Source organism: Rattus rattus, chromosome 2, assembly GCF_011064425.1.
Source record: "Rattus rattus isolate New Zealand chromosome 2, Rrattus_CSIRO_v1, whole genome shotgun sequence".
Classification (NCBI taxonomy): Eukaryota; Metazoa; Chordata; class Mammalia; order Rodentia; family Muridae; genus Rattus; species Rattus rattus.
The window spans coordinates 188944630-188961035 of NC_046155.1; the positions used below are offsets into that span (position 1 = coordinate 188944630).

Sequence of the window (16406 nt, forward strand, 5' to 3'; positions counted from 1 at the left end):
AATATAAATTCAAGAATATATTTCACAACTTAAAAAAAAAATCAGGAAAGATACGCAAGAATAAAAACTGACATGCATAAAACTTGACAGAAGCCATAACATCAAAAGCAGAACCGCAGGGCAGTAGTTAGAGTTACCAAGAGCAAAAGACAAAATGCGGGCATGTATTCAAAGATGGAAAGGACCTCAGCCGCTTGATGCAAAAGTCAGGCCTGAGTGAGAACCGTATGATAGACTTCTTCACGGAAGAGAGCACTTGTGAGCTGAGGGGTAGATTTCAGTATTAAGGAAGAAAGGAAATGGTAGACACTGGGAATCCTGAGAAGGACCGAGAGGCAGCAGAACTTCCGGGAAGTGTGTGAAGGTAAACACAGCAATGAAGAGATATTAGCTTGGAACGTTTACATTAATCCTCACATTCAAGACGATCAGGGAATCTCAGATGCAAAGAAAATATGGGTACGTACACACACACACACACACACACACACACACACACACACACACACACATGCATGCACACAGAGTACTGATTCTGGTTTTTGTTTTGTTTTTTTTTTTAACCACAAAACCAAATTTTATTTAGCTTAATAGTTTCTCCAATACAAAGAGAAATATTAAAACCTAGGACATATGCACATATAACCCCCCCCCAAAAAAAACCCAAAAACCTAAGAGAAGAAAGGACAAAGTTCTCTTCAATGGAGAATATTATCTTCGCTTCTGGAAGATGTTTCCACGCCCCGTTCCACGTCCTCTTCCTCTGGCAGCCACTTGGGCCTTCAGGATAGCAGCTTTTCCTTGGCCAGCCCCTGAGGCTTGGTTTTTATTTTTCATGCTGTTTGACATGGGTGCATTTTTCAGCATGTCAGGCAAAATCAGAAACCGGATCTTGCTGCCACGTATGCACACTTGTTCCAGCTGTGCCACTTGGCCATCTCTGTATGTGACTGTGACTGTGATGTTGGAAATCTGGTAGTTCACGTTGTCCTCTGCTTCAATGAGCTTCCCCCAGTATACTCCACCAGTGCTGGTCTCACATGTCACTATGTGGCCTTCCACTTCATGCAGGACTTTAATTGGCACACTGATAGACATCTTGGCAGGACACTTCCAACTAACCGCAGGCTTTTTTTTTTTCCGGTCCCGGCACAAACGTTAGAAGGTGAAAGCTTAAGGTGACAGGTCCTGTATATATATATATATATATATATATATATATTTGTGGGGAGCATGTGCTTGCCACAGCAGTTGTGTGGAGATCGGAGAACAACTTTCAGGAGTCCATTCTCCCCACCCGCCATGTTGGTTTCAGGGATCAAACTGTCCTTCTGTAGATTCATGACAACACTCCTCTCTGCTAAAGCCAAGTGCATATGTAGACACTAAGGCCCTCCTGTTGTCATCCCATATGAAGCATCCAAACTGTGCCGTTCTCTATGAATTCTCAAACGAATTCAGGCTCTTACATGTGTTCATGGTGTCCAGTCATGCATATATGTTTGTGTGTGTGTGTATGATATATATTGATATATATGATATATATCTATATAAACATTGGAGAAAACAGTATTGATTATTAGCATTAAAGCCTTCTAGGGGACAGGAGATGACTCAGTCAGTAGAGCATTTGCCTTGCAATCATGAGAACCCAAGTTTGGTCCCCTGGAACGCACATGCACATGGCATTTTAAAGTTTTAAATTTTGTTAAATACATTATGTTTTTTGAGGAAATTACTATAAGACAGAAGTTCACAAATTAACAATGAGCAAATACTATTACATAAAATATAAACTATCTATAAAAATGTAGACTACATAAAATATAAATAAGTAAATATTAACTTTCAATAAATATGAAACCATGAATGTTATATGATATATAATATGTAGTAGTAAATCATAAACCCACTTCATAACAACAACAATAACAACAACAACAATAACAACAACAACAACAACAACAACAAAACTGGGAGAAGCCCAAAAGTAGAGTCAGTTTACCAAAATGTCCTCCACTTTAATCCATGGCTCTCCCAGGTCTGAAGTCCACAGTTAAGAACTAGTATCCAGGGGTTGGGGATTTAGCTCAGTGGTAGAGCGCTTGCCTAGCAAGCGCAAGGCCCTGGGTTCCGTCCCCAGCTCTGAAAAAAAAAAAAAAAAAAAGAAAAGAAAAGAACTAGTATCCAAAAACACTCTATAATCAGTTGCACACTTATCACTCTGCCACATTTCTGCTAACCTCATGCCAAGGCATCTCCATCTGTAACTTTTTATTTCGACCTTGCTCATTTCCTTCTTTTGAAGACCACCACCCTTTTGGATGGCATTGGCCTAAGCATAAAGCAATTTTCCAAGGATACTCAGAGGTCTGACAGCTCAAAGTCACTTTCTGATCCCACTCAACTGTATAACGGTGCTTCCATGAGACTCCTGGGTGCCTGTGACAACAGTCACACTGGGAACACTGTTTAATTTGAACAGCACTATTGCAGAAATTTTTAATCCCAATCCAGGATTTCTACCATATAGTTCCCAGATAAAAGACACACATACAACCTTTATATTTATAATAAAACCTTAATCAGCACTAGACACAGGCAGATAGCTACCCTCCATGCTATTAGGATCTACTTTCCCATCAATGACCCTGAGTTATTACTTACTATGTTTCATTTGGGCTGCTCTTAACTCCAATTGGCCAGCCCTCAGGGCCATGATTTCTTGACTCCTAACCCATGGCAACTTTCTCTTGGTCCTTCCCTTCTTCTCCCCCTCATAGTTCTCCTCCAACCCCGAGGCCCAGGAACCCAAAAACTCACCTATGTCTCTTCTTCCCAGCTATTAGCTGTCAGCGTCTTTATTCACCAATCAGAGATAACTTGGGGGCAAGGTCATATAGTGTCACTTGGGTCTACATTTGGACTCTCTCATCTCTGGGGCAACCAGGTCTTAGGGAACCAGTATTAACATTAGAATACAAGCAGCATCAGGCCAACCCACTCCACATCACATCCTAAGAATTAGGATGCTGGAAGACCAAACGCTACACCATAAAGCCCCAACTCCCCTGTCAAGTCTCCAGTTCTCTTTCTACTTCTTCCTTTACCAATGTCCTCCTTTCTACCTCACCCAGTGAATGACGAAAATACAGACAGACAGATAGACAGACAGATAGCAACTTCCATGGCTCACACACAAAAGCTACTTTTCCACTGAGTGGGTGAGCTCGCTGTGCACACCTGTGAGAGCTGGTCACCCCAGGTGTAGCAAGAGCCCATGTGTAAAACCCGTTGCATTTGGGTGAGAACATGGGGTTTTACAAGCTTACTCACGCAGCATTAATTATTTACAAAAAGTGAGTCAGTCGCACCTGCAGTCAAAACAGAACCACATTAAAATACAATTTATGATGTGCATATGATTTCCACTCTTTTATCACCTATTTGTTTCCTTAAAATAATTATGTTAAAAGCCGCTCCCTCAGGTAATAAATCCTTGCGTTTAACTTAACTCCCATTCCCATCCTAACCAGGCTCCTCCACAATAAAACCCAAACTCATCTGACATGTTTGCAGAGCACTTTATCCAAAGAGTCCCAAAGGCTTTCCTGCTTTCATTCTATCTGAGGGAAAGGAGTAAATTATTCACATTACAGAGAGCTGTGAATAATGTGTCCTGGCTACTCCAGCCAGCTACTTTAACCAGCATGAACTACGCCAGGCTCTTGCGGCTGTTCTCAGGCTCAGATCCATTTGTAAGCTTGCCAGGCCCAAGAAAGGCTGGACCTACTTTCCCACATGGTCTCTCATCCATCTTCCCTTCCCTACTCCTACATCTCTCCCCCCCCCCCCGCTTTGATTTTTCCGCAACAAGTCAAAGTGCGGAGACAATTTCTAAAACTCAAGAATTACTGGATTCTGCGGTCCTCTGTTACCCTCAGAGGTTAATGCCACCTCAGGAAACAGCCTCCACTCCATGTTCAGAGTCTCTTCTTGCCATTCAGTGCCAGAATCATTCACTCACCTACAGGCAATCTCTGGCCGTCACCACGGAATGCAGAAAAACAAACAAAGGAACAAACAAAAAAACTAGGAAGAAGGAAAGAAAACGAATGAGTCCAAGGAAGAGTGTCTAAAGCTAGTCCTGTTTGCATATGCAGATTAGGCCGGGGGGGGGGGTTCAATTAAAAGCCTAAAAAAATGAAGGCAGACAGGATGGACAAAAGGGAGATCTCTAGCAAGGACCCAGTGAGAAAACTCATAAGCACCTCTACCTAGTGGGTGATGTTTCTGAGAAGCAACCAGAACATCCCACTATTAATGTCCCTTCTTTTTCACCAATATGCAAACTGTACAGGACCATGTGTTCCAAGAATATGTGTAATGTGCTTTGAGCAAGGAGTGCTCCCTGATTCTCTGTACTCTCCCTTCCCTCATTGTCCCCCTTCTATTTCATGTCACTTTAAAATATTCTGCATATGAGGACACAGATGTGGTGTTTGTCTTTTTGAGCCCAATGTAACATTTTAATTTTCTATGTGACCCATTTTCCATCACACAGCATGATTTTACTCTTATTATGGCTGAGTAGTACTCCATTGTATAGACATACCACATTTTCCTAACCATTTTTCAGTGTGCAGGCACCTAAGCTGATCCACACCAGGCCTTTGTGCACAGTGCCATAGTAAACACAAGTGGGTAGCTACCAGTACTGTGTGCTGTGTTGAAGGACACAATTGCCATGGTAAAGAGACAGCTTGCAAAATGTGTGAAGAATCTTCGCTTACTATTAATACAACAGTGGTTTTGTATTGAGAATATATAAATAACTATAAGCATTAAGCATTTAAAGAATGATAATCCAATCTAATGTTGGGAAAGTGAACTAAATATGGATGTGGGGAGGTGTATTTGTTGTATTGTGATATATAATCATTAGTGTGCCTATTGTGCTTATATGCATGCATGTGGAGGCCAGAGGTTGATATCGAATCTCTTTCCTTAATTGCTCTTGGCCTTTAGTTTTTGAAGAGGGTCTCGCACTAAAACTGAAGCTCATCAATTTGGCTACACTATCTGTCCAATGAGTTTTAGGGATCTATCTGTCTTTCCTTCCCACTTCCCCTACGACATCTCTCTCCTCCCCACTGACAAGTGTTGGAGTAACAGGCAGGCGCATACCGTTGTAATATTTTCACCATGATTTCTCTAATACAAACTCAGGTCTTCATACCTGCACAGCAGGTTCCTTCCTGCCTGAGCCAATGGCCAACCCAACACCTTCCAAGAAGGGTGTGGTCAGTAAATATATGAATTATTCCATTTTTTGTTCAAGGAAAATAAAAGTGGAGGAAGTACATCATCTATCTGCATTTGTTTCTATAAGTTTCTAAATCAACCTCCCCAGACCCATCTAAGCAGCCAAAATCAACATTGCAAGTGCAAGCCTTGGGCAAATGTGTATGATAATTTGGTTTTTAATTGCACACACCTCGATTGAGGAATTGCCCCTATTAGACTGGCCAGTGGTCATGTCCATGGAACCTGTTCTTGACTGCTAATTAGTGTAGATGGCATTGTGGGAGGTGCCGTCCCTAGGTACATGGGCTTAGGTAGAGTAAGAAAGAGTGAGAAAGAGGAGGAAGACAGGAGAAGGGAGGGGGGAGGAGGAGGAGGAGAAGGGAGAAGGAGGAGGTAAAGGAGGTGGAGGAGGAGGAGGAGGAACAAGTGAAGGAGGAGAAGTGGGTGGAGGAGGAGGAAGAGGAGAAGGAGGAGGAAGAGGAGGAGGAAGAGGAGGATGAGAAAGGAAGAGGAAGAGGAGGAGGGAAGAGGAGGAGGAAGAGGAGGAAGAGGAGGAGGAGGAGGAGGAGGAGGAGGAGGAGGAGGAGGAAGAAGAAGAAGAAGAAGAAGAAGAAGAAGAAGAAGAAGAAGAAGAAGAAGAAGAAGAAGAAGAAGAAGAAGAAGAAGAAGAAGAAGCAGCAGCAGCAGCTGAGCCTGAGCCTGAAGGCCTGTGAGTAGCATTCATCTTTGGTTTCTGTTTCAAGCCTTTGCTCTGGCTTCATTGGATGGCAACTATAATGGACTGTAACTTGTAGGCTGAAGTAAACCCTATTCCCCTCAAGTTGCTATAAGTCACGGTGTTTACTTATTGCAAGTTGTTATAAGTCACAGCGACCAGACAGGAACTAAAGAAACCCGGGAAACAAGCACAGTCCTTCGAGAAGGCAATCCATCAGGTATAGTTTCCCTTGGCCTACCCACCCACAGGCTGTCTCTTGAGAGAGCAAACATCAAACCCTTCATCATTTGGGACATGTGCTTACTCTAAAGATTCTCTTTACTGTTAACATTGCTTACAGTCTAGTAACACACGCATACAGAACTGCAGGGAGGCCCTTCACCGATTCCAAATCGATGCACCAAGCACCTTCATGTTACTCCCACACCCATCAATCCAGCACATTTACTGCTGAATAGATGCCAAATCAATAAAATATACACCTCCAAATACCTATAAAATAGAGTGCTATAGAGCAGACACCGTGGGCCTACAAGAAGCAATTATACTGTACAATTACAGAACGCAATACAAACAGCAAATAGTTATCTTAACTGCTCATGAAACATTATGGGATATTTCAAGCTAACTTGCTTCTCCTTGTCTCCTGAAGGAAAGCCAGTATTGGGAAGTGTATCATATCCTTTAGTCCCACATTCTGCCACTGTCACCTAAACAGAAATGCTCAGCACTAAATAGGATGAACAGACTGGTTTCCTCTGGGACCACATAGGATGAGGCCAAGCCTTCTGAGACCAGATCAGAATCCTCTCCCCAAGGCCTACATAATAGGTTCTGCCACGAGACCCTAAGACCATTCTATGTCACTATTTAACCCACATGAGAGGAAAGCATGCCTCACTGTACCTCACAGGATTGCTACTAATCCCAGGCATTCTTCTTCAGTCCCTGCAACTTCTGTGGTTAGAGATTCTCCACGTAGCATGAGCTGCCTCACATCTGGTTAAAAAAACAAAACTAAACAACAACAAAAAACAACAATAAAAACAAACAAACAAACAAAAACCACCCTTTAGCACCATGAGGCAAGTCAGGGATGCTCCAGTAACAACTGCTATGGCCAAAAGGAAGGGGGAGTGGAAAACTGAAAGGAGGAAAGAGGGATATTGAAATTGTAGGAGGATTGGGTGGGGTGGGCGGCAAAGACATGAGAAGAAAGGAAGTGAGAAAAAGAAATAAGAGAACAGGAGGGGAAGAGAGGAGAGGAGAAAAGACAGGAGAGGGAGGGGAGGAAGCATGGCTCACTAACTTAGAAATCGTTTTATCTGTACCAGGAATTTCAGCCGCACCACATTAGAAAGGATTTCCACATTGTAGTCATAACCTTCGTTCTGATACCCAATGGCTTAGCAGTTCTGCAGTCTGAGTCCTGAAAAGGGCATAGTCAGATGTAAAAGTGGATGTAAGATAGTGAAGATTCTGTGTTCTCTGGTATACAAGGATTGGCAAGCATGTCCTGAGGAATATAACTCTGTGTTCAAACATTCAATCAGATGCCACAGAAAGGGGGATGAGACAGACATCCTAAGATCCTGTAGCGAATAAGGGGGAGGGGTGCTGATAGGAATTCTGTGTCGATGGAAAGAAAGATTACAGAGCCCTGGAGGACACTACTCAGGTCTCAGAGAGGAGACATTGGTAACCAGGCAAGGCCAGCTCTCTGGTAGGTGAGTAGAGCGGATTTTGCCCTTTGGAAGAGAAAGAATTTGATGAGCTGTATGGGCCTGCCCTCATATCTGCCTTTCCTTGAGAGAGATAGAGAGATAGAGAAATAGGTAAAGAGAATAGTGCCCTGCATGGGGACCACAAGGAGCCACAGAGCACTAGACAAGAGAAAGAATGTTGTCTGAGCTGCCCATGAGTTGCCTGTAGAACCCAACAGCTATCTGCTCAGATCATCGAAGCAAAATCAGAGTATGAATGAAGACTAGCTGATGAGGAGCTTGCCCAGTACACACCGAGCCCTGGACTCATCACACCATTACCTAAACAGCATGCGTTACCACACACCTGGAATCTCAATTCTTAGGAAGTGGAGAGAAGAGAATCAATCACAAGTTGAGGGTCATCCTTGGCTGCTTAAGTGAGTTCGAGGACAGCCTGGGCTCTATGATGTCCCGTTTCAAAAACGAAAGAAAAGAAAAATATCCAGAACAGAGAAATCCAAAGACATTAAGTCCTTAATGGCTTACCAGCCAGAACAAGTAGCAAGGTGTTGGCCACCAAGACAGTGGGTAACTCAGACCACAAAACAGCTAACATCCCGAGCAGGAGACAGCACATTTAAACCTTCAGTGTATGGTTCTCTTTTATGGCTTAGGCCACAGTGTGTGTGTGTGTGTGTGTGTGTGTGTGTGTGTGTGTGTGTGTGTGTTGTGTTGGATTTTTGTGTCTATGCATATAGCTGTGTGATGTGTGTATGTATGTCTAGACATGTGTGCTTTAACTTTGCTCGATAAGCTATGACATTATTTTTGAAGCTAAATTACATATTTTACATTTTCCTACACATCTTAGCCCATTGTGTTACAATAGTCCATCATCATGGAGTAGGTCATTGGTAAGGAAAAGAAATTTATTTCTTATGGTTCCAGGACATGGGACATCCAACATCAAGGCCTTTGTGCTGTGTCATTCAGGCTGAAGTTGGATGTGTAAGAGAGACCAAGGAAGCCAGCAGTTGGCTCAACTTGCTTTTATGACAAGGTGACTCTGTTAGGGACTAATGAGGTCTAAATATGAGGACATTAGTCTAATCACAAAAGTGGGGGGAACCCTCATGACCTGATCATTTATTGGCGTTCCTCTTGCAACTGCTGCATTTGGGATTAAGTTTCCAACATGGAAACCTTTCATGGCCTAGTCAGACCACAGAGCCAGGACAGTCTTGGAGACACAGTGATGGCACCCCACTGCTTTTCTTCGTGGAAGGTGGTCATCCAAAGCTTCTAGGGCTCTGACTCCAGACCACAAACCTCACAGGCTCTAGTGACCATGGGGCTGATACTCAGATTCACACCATAACCTTGGGTTTTCATACTCCGCACATGTATTTCCATCTCCCTTAGGGTCCGCCCATGAAGGTACAAGTTCTGCCAAGGACTTGTTTAGACAGGAGAGGGTGTGTCCTACACACAACACTTACCCATACCAGGTCAGCTGTGGGCTCCATTGCACTCTGGATCCAGGTCTTCCAGTGAAAAGGATTAGGTCATGACGAAGCATGGATAGGCTCCTAACTCACAACTTACGGGCTCCCAAAGGTGGTGGAAATAGCATCCCTTCCTTGGAGCATGAACCAAAAAGAGTCTACAACCCAGAGTAAACCAAAATGTGATTTTGTGTGCTGGGCGGGGGGGGGGAGGGGAAGGTAGTGTGCACACATGTGTGAGCAGGTGTATACACTCAGGCACATGCATGTGAAGGCCATCAAGAGTTTTCCTCTCTCACATGTTTTTCTTCTTATCTCCCTGACCTCCTTGGGTATAATTTCTGAGAATTACCAAGCCAAGGATTCCTGGTGCCTTCCCCGCCCCTTCCTACCCAGGATCTCCAACCCAGTGTTCTGCCATGAGGCTGCCTGTGGCCAACATCTATTCAGCACCTCACTCCAGGACTGAATTCTTCACAGTATTATTTTATCCCTGCCCTGGGCAGTGCTTGTCTATATTTCAATGTCCCCTGAGCCCTTGGCAGTGTCAAGAGGTGAAAGCTTCCGAAAAAAATGGAGACTAGCCTTATGGTTATAAAGTGGTTCTCAGGCATGGCCATCATTCAGAGCACAAACACCTATCTGTCCATCACCCACACATGATGCCTTCTTCATTAGGCCCATTATCTTGAGAAAAGACAGAAGCATCTTCTTTTGCCCCTGAAGGCAGGTAAAATTTCAATTTCCTCCAAGAGTCCATCGGGCTGTTTTATAAATGGATGCTTTGTCCTCATAGTTTGCACTACAGTGAAGCCTATCATTCAGGGTTCATCTCAACCCCTTTGTCATGGAGACTCCCTCGAGAAGGACTTTGCCGAGCCCGTCCTTATTAGATGCACGTCGAGGCAGATCTCTCGCACTCCCGTTAGCTTCCCTCTCATGGCATCCGGGGCAAGATATTATTTGCAAGCAGCCAAGGTAATTACCATCCAGCAGGGTCCAATTGTTTTCAATTAAAAGCTTTACTGCAGTCTTTAGTTTTAATACCACTGTGGCCATCTGCTCTCACTGAAGATCTCCCAGCCAAAAGCCCAGGCCACATCTTAATGCCGTTAACTCCAGAGACGAGTTTCCCTGCAATGTGGAAAAATGTCAACAGTTCCAAGAAAAGATGGGAATGTCCCCACATACCTCTAGTGACCTGGGGAAAGCTTGGGACTTGAGAAGATTTTCCCATAGGGACCAGCGCTTGCCAGGAGTCCTGGGCCACTCTCCTAATTCTCTTCATCACTTTGGCAAAGGAGGCTCAGCTTGTGCCTTGGCCTGTTTTCTACTGAGCCTCCATATTCTTCAGCATTGCTGTGAAAACCCTCTGAACCATAGTTTCTCCAGCTGGATTACCTTAGGATGGACGTTTCCCATCGCTGACAACCAATATTAACTGTCATCCTCTTAGCCACTCTGATCCAATATCTAAGCATCAAAAGGAGCCATCCAGCTCTCAAACTGTGGTGTCAATGCAACAGCTGTCAGGCCCAGAACCTTCAGCTCACCTCCTAGCTCTCATGGTTTGGTTTTATCTGGAAATTCTGAGACAGAGTCTTGTTGGGTACCTGAGTTGACCTTGAACTCCTATATAATCCAGGTTCTCCTAGAATTCTCAATCCTCCTGCTCTACCTACCAAGTGTTAGAATGAATGTCCATGCACGGCTGGTCGCAGCATTTTTAGAAACCAACTCAAATGTTCATTCCTAAGAACTTATACAGAGGCCTTATTTTTATGCCTCCCTGTTCTTCAGGAATAAGAGACTCTTGAAGAAAAAACATCTTGAGTGCCTTCCATCAGTTCTAGTGCCATTTGGAAGGGATTCTTCAGAAAGCCTTAACGTTCTATAACTCCCTACCCACTGTATCTCTGCCTCCCAGATACCAGTATCACCTGTACCCAGTTCATGAGCTTTCAGAAGCATTCTGTGTCCAAAGGAAAAGAGGGTGGAGGCAAAAAAGAACTGTGTTTACATATAGAGATTCTTCTGTCTTTTCTTGATGTGTAGAGCCATGCTCAAGAGCATGTCACATCAGCAATGGGAAGAATGGTTGTTAATGAAGAAGATGATAAAGGATGAAGCTCATTACACTTTGAGAAGTGAGCTGAAGGGCCAGTCCAATCCTTGAATGCACATGGATATCAGTAAGGTTACAGCCAACATCATTCTTACTTTCTCAACAAAGAAGACTTGGCCATCCTATCATCTCTTTGTGGATGCTGGCATTTAAGGGCTTCTGTGGCTCTGAATTGCAGACAGATTCATTTTCCTTTCTCTAAGGTGCTGGTCATTATAATAAGTCAACTCATTGCAACCTGAGTGACTGTAGTGTACTCCTCAGTGGTACCCAAGTGACCAGGGCAGCTTTCCACTGAGGGAAAATGGGTGTCCTTGACAATTGATGTGCTCCCTACTCAGGAGGGTATGCTCAGGAGATTCAACCTGGTTTCATAAGCCCTGACTTCAGCCCCTAGAGGGGTTGCAAGCACCCTGGACTCCCCTGAGATGAATATCTAGAGAAGAGGAGCATTTGAGAAGCTCTGTAATAGTTCAAAGTCACACCTGAATTTAGAACTTCACCTGGAAGTCAATGGCAGGACCGTGGTGAGCTAAAACCAAACCTGACGGCAGGCTGGCAGGTATCAAATAACAAGTGAAGCATACTTCAGAGGAGTGGAGGAAGAACATCAAGCTTTCTGGCAAAGGACAAGGCCTGGAATTTGCCTGAAAAAAGACAAATCACAGATTATGGGTGGCTGAGAGCTGGTTTTCTTGGGCTGTGGAGAATGTGCACACATTTAACTGTCCGGTGTGGTCCATGGTACAGTTCCATCAGTGAGCATCCTCCCTCATCTTCCTTCCTCATCCATGAATGTGTTCCTGTTGTTTTTGCTTTATGAATTCATTTTATTGATTTTTTAAGTCAGCATATGAAATAATGGGCTACGTGTGCATGACATTTTCTCACACACATGTCATTTGTAGTGGATTTGGTTTAATGTTTGCACATTATGGGTTCCCAAATTACACGGGAATTCACATGTCTGCATGTAAGAAGCTGCAGGTCCCTGCCCCAAGTTGGCTCTAATTGGTAAGTAAAGTTGCCTGCAGCCAATAGCTAGCTGGGCAGGGAGACAAAGGCAGGGCATTGAGGTTTCAGGGCAAGGAATGCAAGGGAAGAGGAGAATCACTGTTTGCAGAGGGAAGAGAAGTCCTGGCCTGAGAAGTATAGGATGGACCGACAGAGAGACTGCCAACATGACAAGGCAGGGATTGCAGCCTAGGAAGGCTACAGGCTTGGGTCTGTGCAGCCAGGAAACTATAGGTAATAATTCAGGAATTTTGGAGGGGAGAATGTGTTAGCCATGGGGAGATTTGGAAGTGCCCAGCCATTGTGCGGTTTAAGGCATATTAAATATGCGTCTGCCTTTCAGGAATTGAGAACATTGGATGGGTGGCGAGGAACACACACTGCCAGTAGGACAGTTTGAGTAATGATAATAATTAATGTAACAGTCATTATTCGTTGTTCTTATTTGGTCTCCACTGCCTTGCCCCGTCCCCTTGACCCCAACCTGTCTTCCCTTCTTCCTCATCTTTCTGTCTAAATAATCCTTCCTGTTTTCACTTCATACAGAGTTCATCACTTTGTCTTGTGCTCTCTAACATGCCTTTAGGCCCCTTCCTCCAGTCTCACAGTTGCTGTCCACTTCCATGGCATTTGGTGTGTGCACCTATACAGGCATTTACAGACTTAAATCTAGATTTCATGTGGAAGAAAATAGGTAGTGTTAGTCTTTCTGAATTTGTCTTGCTTATCATATAATGTCTAGTTCTCTCCATTTATCTGCAAATGTCTAACTCCATTCTTTTCACAGATGAACAAGATTCCATAACATGCACCTGTGTTCTCACCGATTCCATGTCTGGGCTGCTGTGAGTAGTGCATGAATATGTAAGGGCCTCTCCTGTTCTGTTTCAATCTCACTGGAGATGGAGATAAAATAAGAGCGAAATACACTGTGCAGAACTTTCAAATGTTAGTTAAAAATAAATTCAAGTATTTTTTCATACACAAAACATACAACACGTCTTATTTTTAATTCTTAATACATATTAATTGTACATATTAGTAAGAAACATTGTGACAAATTCTACATATGCATATATCTAAACACTTTGTTTTAATCTCTGACCCCAAGAGTGTTTTAACTAGGGTCAATTCTTCCTTAATCAATAGGACTATATTCTAACAGGCAAATGACAGAGTTATCCCTCCACAATAACATAGTCAAAAAAAACCTATTTAATCATCCTTTAAACTATATCCTTGGGTGCAATTATAAAGATATTGATTCCATAGCAGATGATCCCTATGAGCCCAACAGAAACTACAAAACAATCTAAATGCATGTTTTTTTTGTTTTGTTTTGTTTTGAAATAACAACAATACTCAGTTCAGAGAGTGTTAATGTAGTTCCTCAGTTTGCTTGATTTATTCTTTTTTTAAAAAAATAGCTGTTTTAATTTATTTACATTTCAACTGTTGTCCCCCTTCCCCATCTCCCTTCTGCAACCCTCATCCCATCCCCCCCTTTGCTTCTATGAGGGTGCTCCTCTAGGCCCCCACTCCTGCCTCACCCGTCTAGTATCCCCCCTATACTGGGATATCAAGCCTCCATAGGACCAAGGGCCTCCTCTCCCATTGATGCAAGATAAGGCAAATCTCTACTACATATGTAGCTGGAGCCATGGACCCATCCATGTATATTCTTTGGGTGGTTTAGTTCCTGGGAGCTTTGGGGGATAATAAATCTAATAGCTCAATCTTTAGAGTTAAGAAAACAATAAGACAACAACAATCACAATATATTGGGTATTTGTTTTGATGTTATTGTCATTGTGTTGAAAGTGTAGCTCTAGCTGTCCCTTCCTCAGCTGCTGCAGGCCAGGGTGCTTAGCAGTTGTTTCCTTGAATCTGCTGTGTGAAACCTTACAATCTAAGACAAGCCCCTAAGCTGTTAGTGAAGAACACCCTACTGTAATTCTCCTATCATGTAATGGTTGGTGGTATAGATTGTCAGATTGTATTCTTGAGTCGATTTAAGCATTCTGGGTAGGTCTGTGTGTCCCAACAAAAGTACTATGTTCCCATAGCAACTCCACAAGTGTGTCCCTTGAGGCTCTAGAGTCTAGAAGCATCCAGCACTCCCTCCAGCAAATTTTAAGTAGAGATTTTCTTCATAGAGATTCGATGAATACTTACCTAGCACATGGCTGCTACCTATTTGGGTAATTAGGAGAAAGAACATAAAAACCAGAATCCTTTGTTTTGAAATTATAAATAAATGGTTTATTAAAAAATTTGCACAGTCCAGTGCAAAGTTTTGAAATGAGCCAAGGGGTCACCAACACCACTGCTGCACCCTCCTCTTGATAGTGAGAATAAAGCTTTGCTAGGGATGTTTTAAAATGAGGGAAACAAGATCTCTTCACAGCAAAGGAGTGGATCGCTCCCCTCAGTTTTATCACATGCATAGACCTCTTGGACCTTTCTGGACCATATTGGTGTGAGATAACCTCACTGTGGAACATTCTTCCAGGTGGCTTTTCCAGTTCTCCTCAGCTGCTCCATAAGGGAAAACACCACATCCAAAGGTTCTTTCCCAATCTCTCAGTCATGCCACCCTTGAGTGATAGTGTTTATGCCCCAGGTGGGGCTCAGGAATGTCTATAGAAACTGCCTATTTATGCCCCTTTACCTCAGGACCTCTTCTACCACAGACAGGTTGTCATCACACCACACCGCTCTTGACACCAGTTAAAGGTAAATTTTATTTTACAAAACAAAGAAACAAACAAAAGCCAAAGACTATCCATTGAGAAGCCATTGTGCCTCTCTCAATGCCTTGGTCCTTGATTCTTCTGTTCCTCCTCAGACTTAGAATTTAAAGGAGTAGCTTGTCCATTCTACATGCAGACAGAAGAAAATGCTCAGAATGGGGGAAAGAAATTAGCAAGTAGAAATCTGAGACCGAGACAACATGAGTACAGGCCTGGGCTACTTGGCTCCCAGACCCAAGACTCAAGGCACGAGACCACCGGCGATTTCAGACCAACCATGGGATTTACTGTTAACTTGAGAAAGAAAAGTTAAGAACCTTCCAACCACTGGAAGAATCAAAACCAGGACAACCATCAGAACAGAGTCTGAGAGCCCCAGAGGTGCCTATGCTCTGATTCCAGGCCAAATACTGCTATCTTGAAACAGCCACACTGGTCTCTAAATTCCAGGACTGAGAGGAACCAGCCAGACTACAAGAATCTTGTGGAAAGTGTGAAGAAAGCCATTCTCCACTGAGCCATGACTGTTGCTGCACTCCTGTAATTTCTGCCTTTCTATCTTCCAGGAACTTGTCAGGATTGTGTCTTGCAGTCCCTCCAACATAGCATGGGGGAGCTGCCTTCACAGCAACAAACCATTTTTGCCTACCCCACCACACTGACATGCAAGTCTATGCAATGCAGAAACTGCATGTAAGAAGAAAGGTATAGAGAATCTAAAACCTTGACAAGAAGCTTACATTTAAGCAGATATGCCAGTGCCAGCCCTTTAGGGAGCTGGGAAAATTCCTGATGCCAAGGTCTACATCCCACATGCACTACACTGGACTGTCTATGCTGAGAGCCAGGTCAAGGGTTAGAGAGATCCCCAACTGTCGGTAACATGCAAAGAAGATTCAGAGATACACAAAGTCTTTGCAGATGCTTTGGTAATGAGCATAAAATTATCTTATCAAAGAACTTGGGAAGCAATGGCTAGCCATGCTGTGTAGGATGGATAGGCAGGTGCTGTAGCATCTCAGCTTGGGGCATCATCCTTCAGGGCCACTTCTGTCACCTCATATCGTCTCAGTTAGCTTTTCATCAAAAGGTGGTCCATCTCTCAAAGGTTCACATTGCCTCTGCCCTGAGATCATGCATGAGCTACAGAGGCGAGGAGCACACATCTACCATTGCCCTTCCTAGACCCTTAGCTCAGGTGAATTCCCCGACCCAGAGAGTCCTGGGAGCTTCCACACTGACCCGAGTTGGCTCTGAAGTTCAGAAAGCTAAGGGGCA

At 43.6% G+C, this 16406-nt stretch overlaps 1 protein-coding gene across 1 annotated transcript; it reads right to left on the reverse strand.

Moving 5' to 3' along the window:
• Positions 1 to 633: 633 nt before the first annotated feature.
• LOC116894629 (small nuclear ribonucleoprotein Sm D3-like) lies at positions 634 to 1160 on the reverse strand. The gene has a single exon (XM_032896347.1). It carries the CDS (start codon positions 1096 to 1098, stop codon positions 712 to 714), a length of 387 nt encoding a protein of 128 aa, XP_032752238.1. The 5' UTR covers positions 1099 to 1160; the 3' UTR covers positions 634 to 711.
• Between the last annotated feature and the right edge of the window lie 15246 nt (positions 1161 to 16406).

Bases quoted from the DNA above. Each gene is read 5' to 3' on its own strand.
- LOC116894629 (XM_032896347.1), bottom strand. From the start codon at position 1,098: ATGTCTATCAGTGTGCCAATTAAAGTCCTGCATGAAGTGGAAGGCCAC.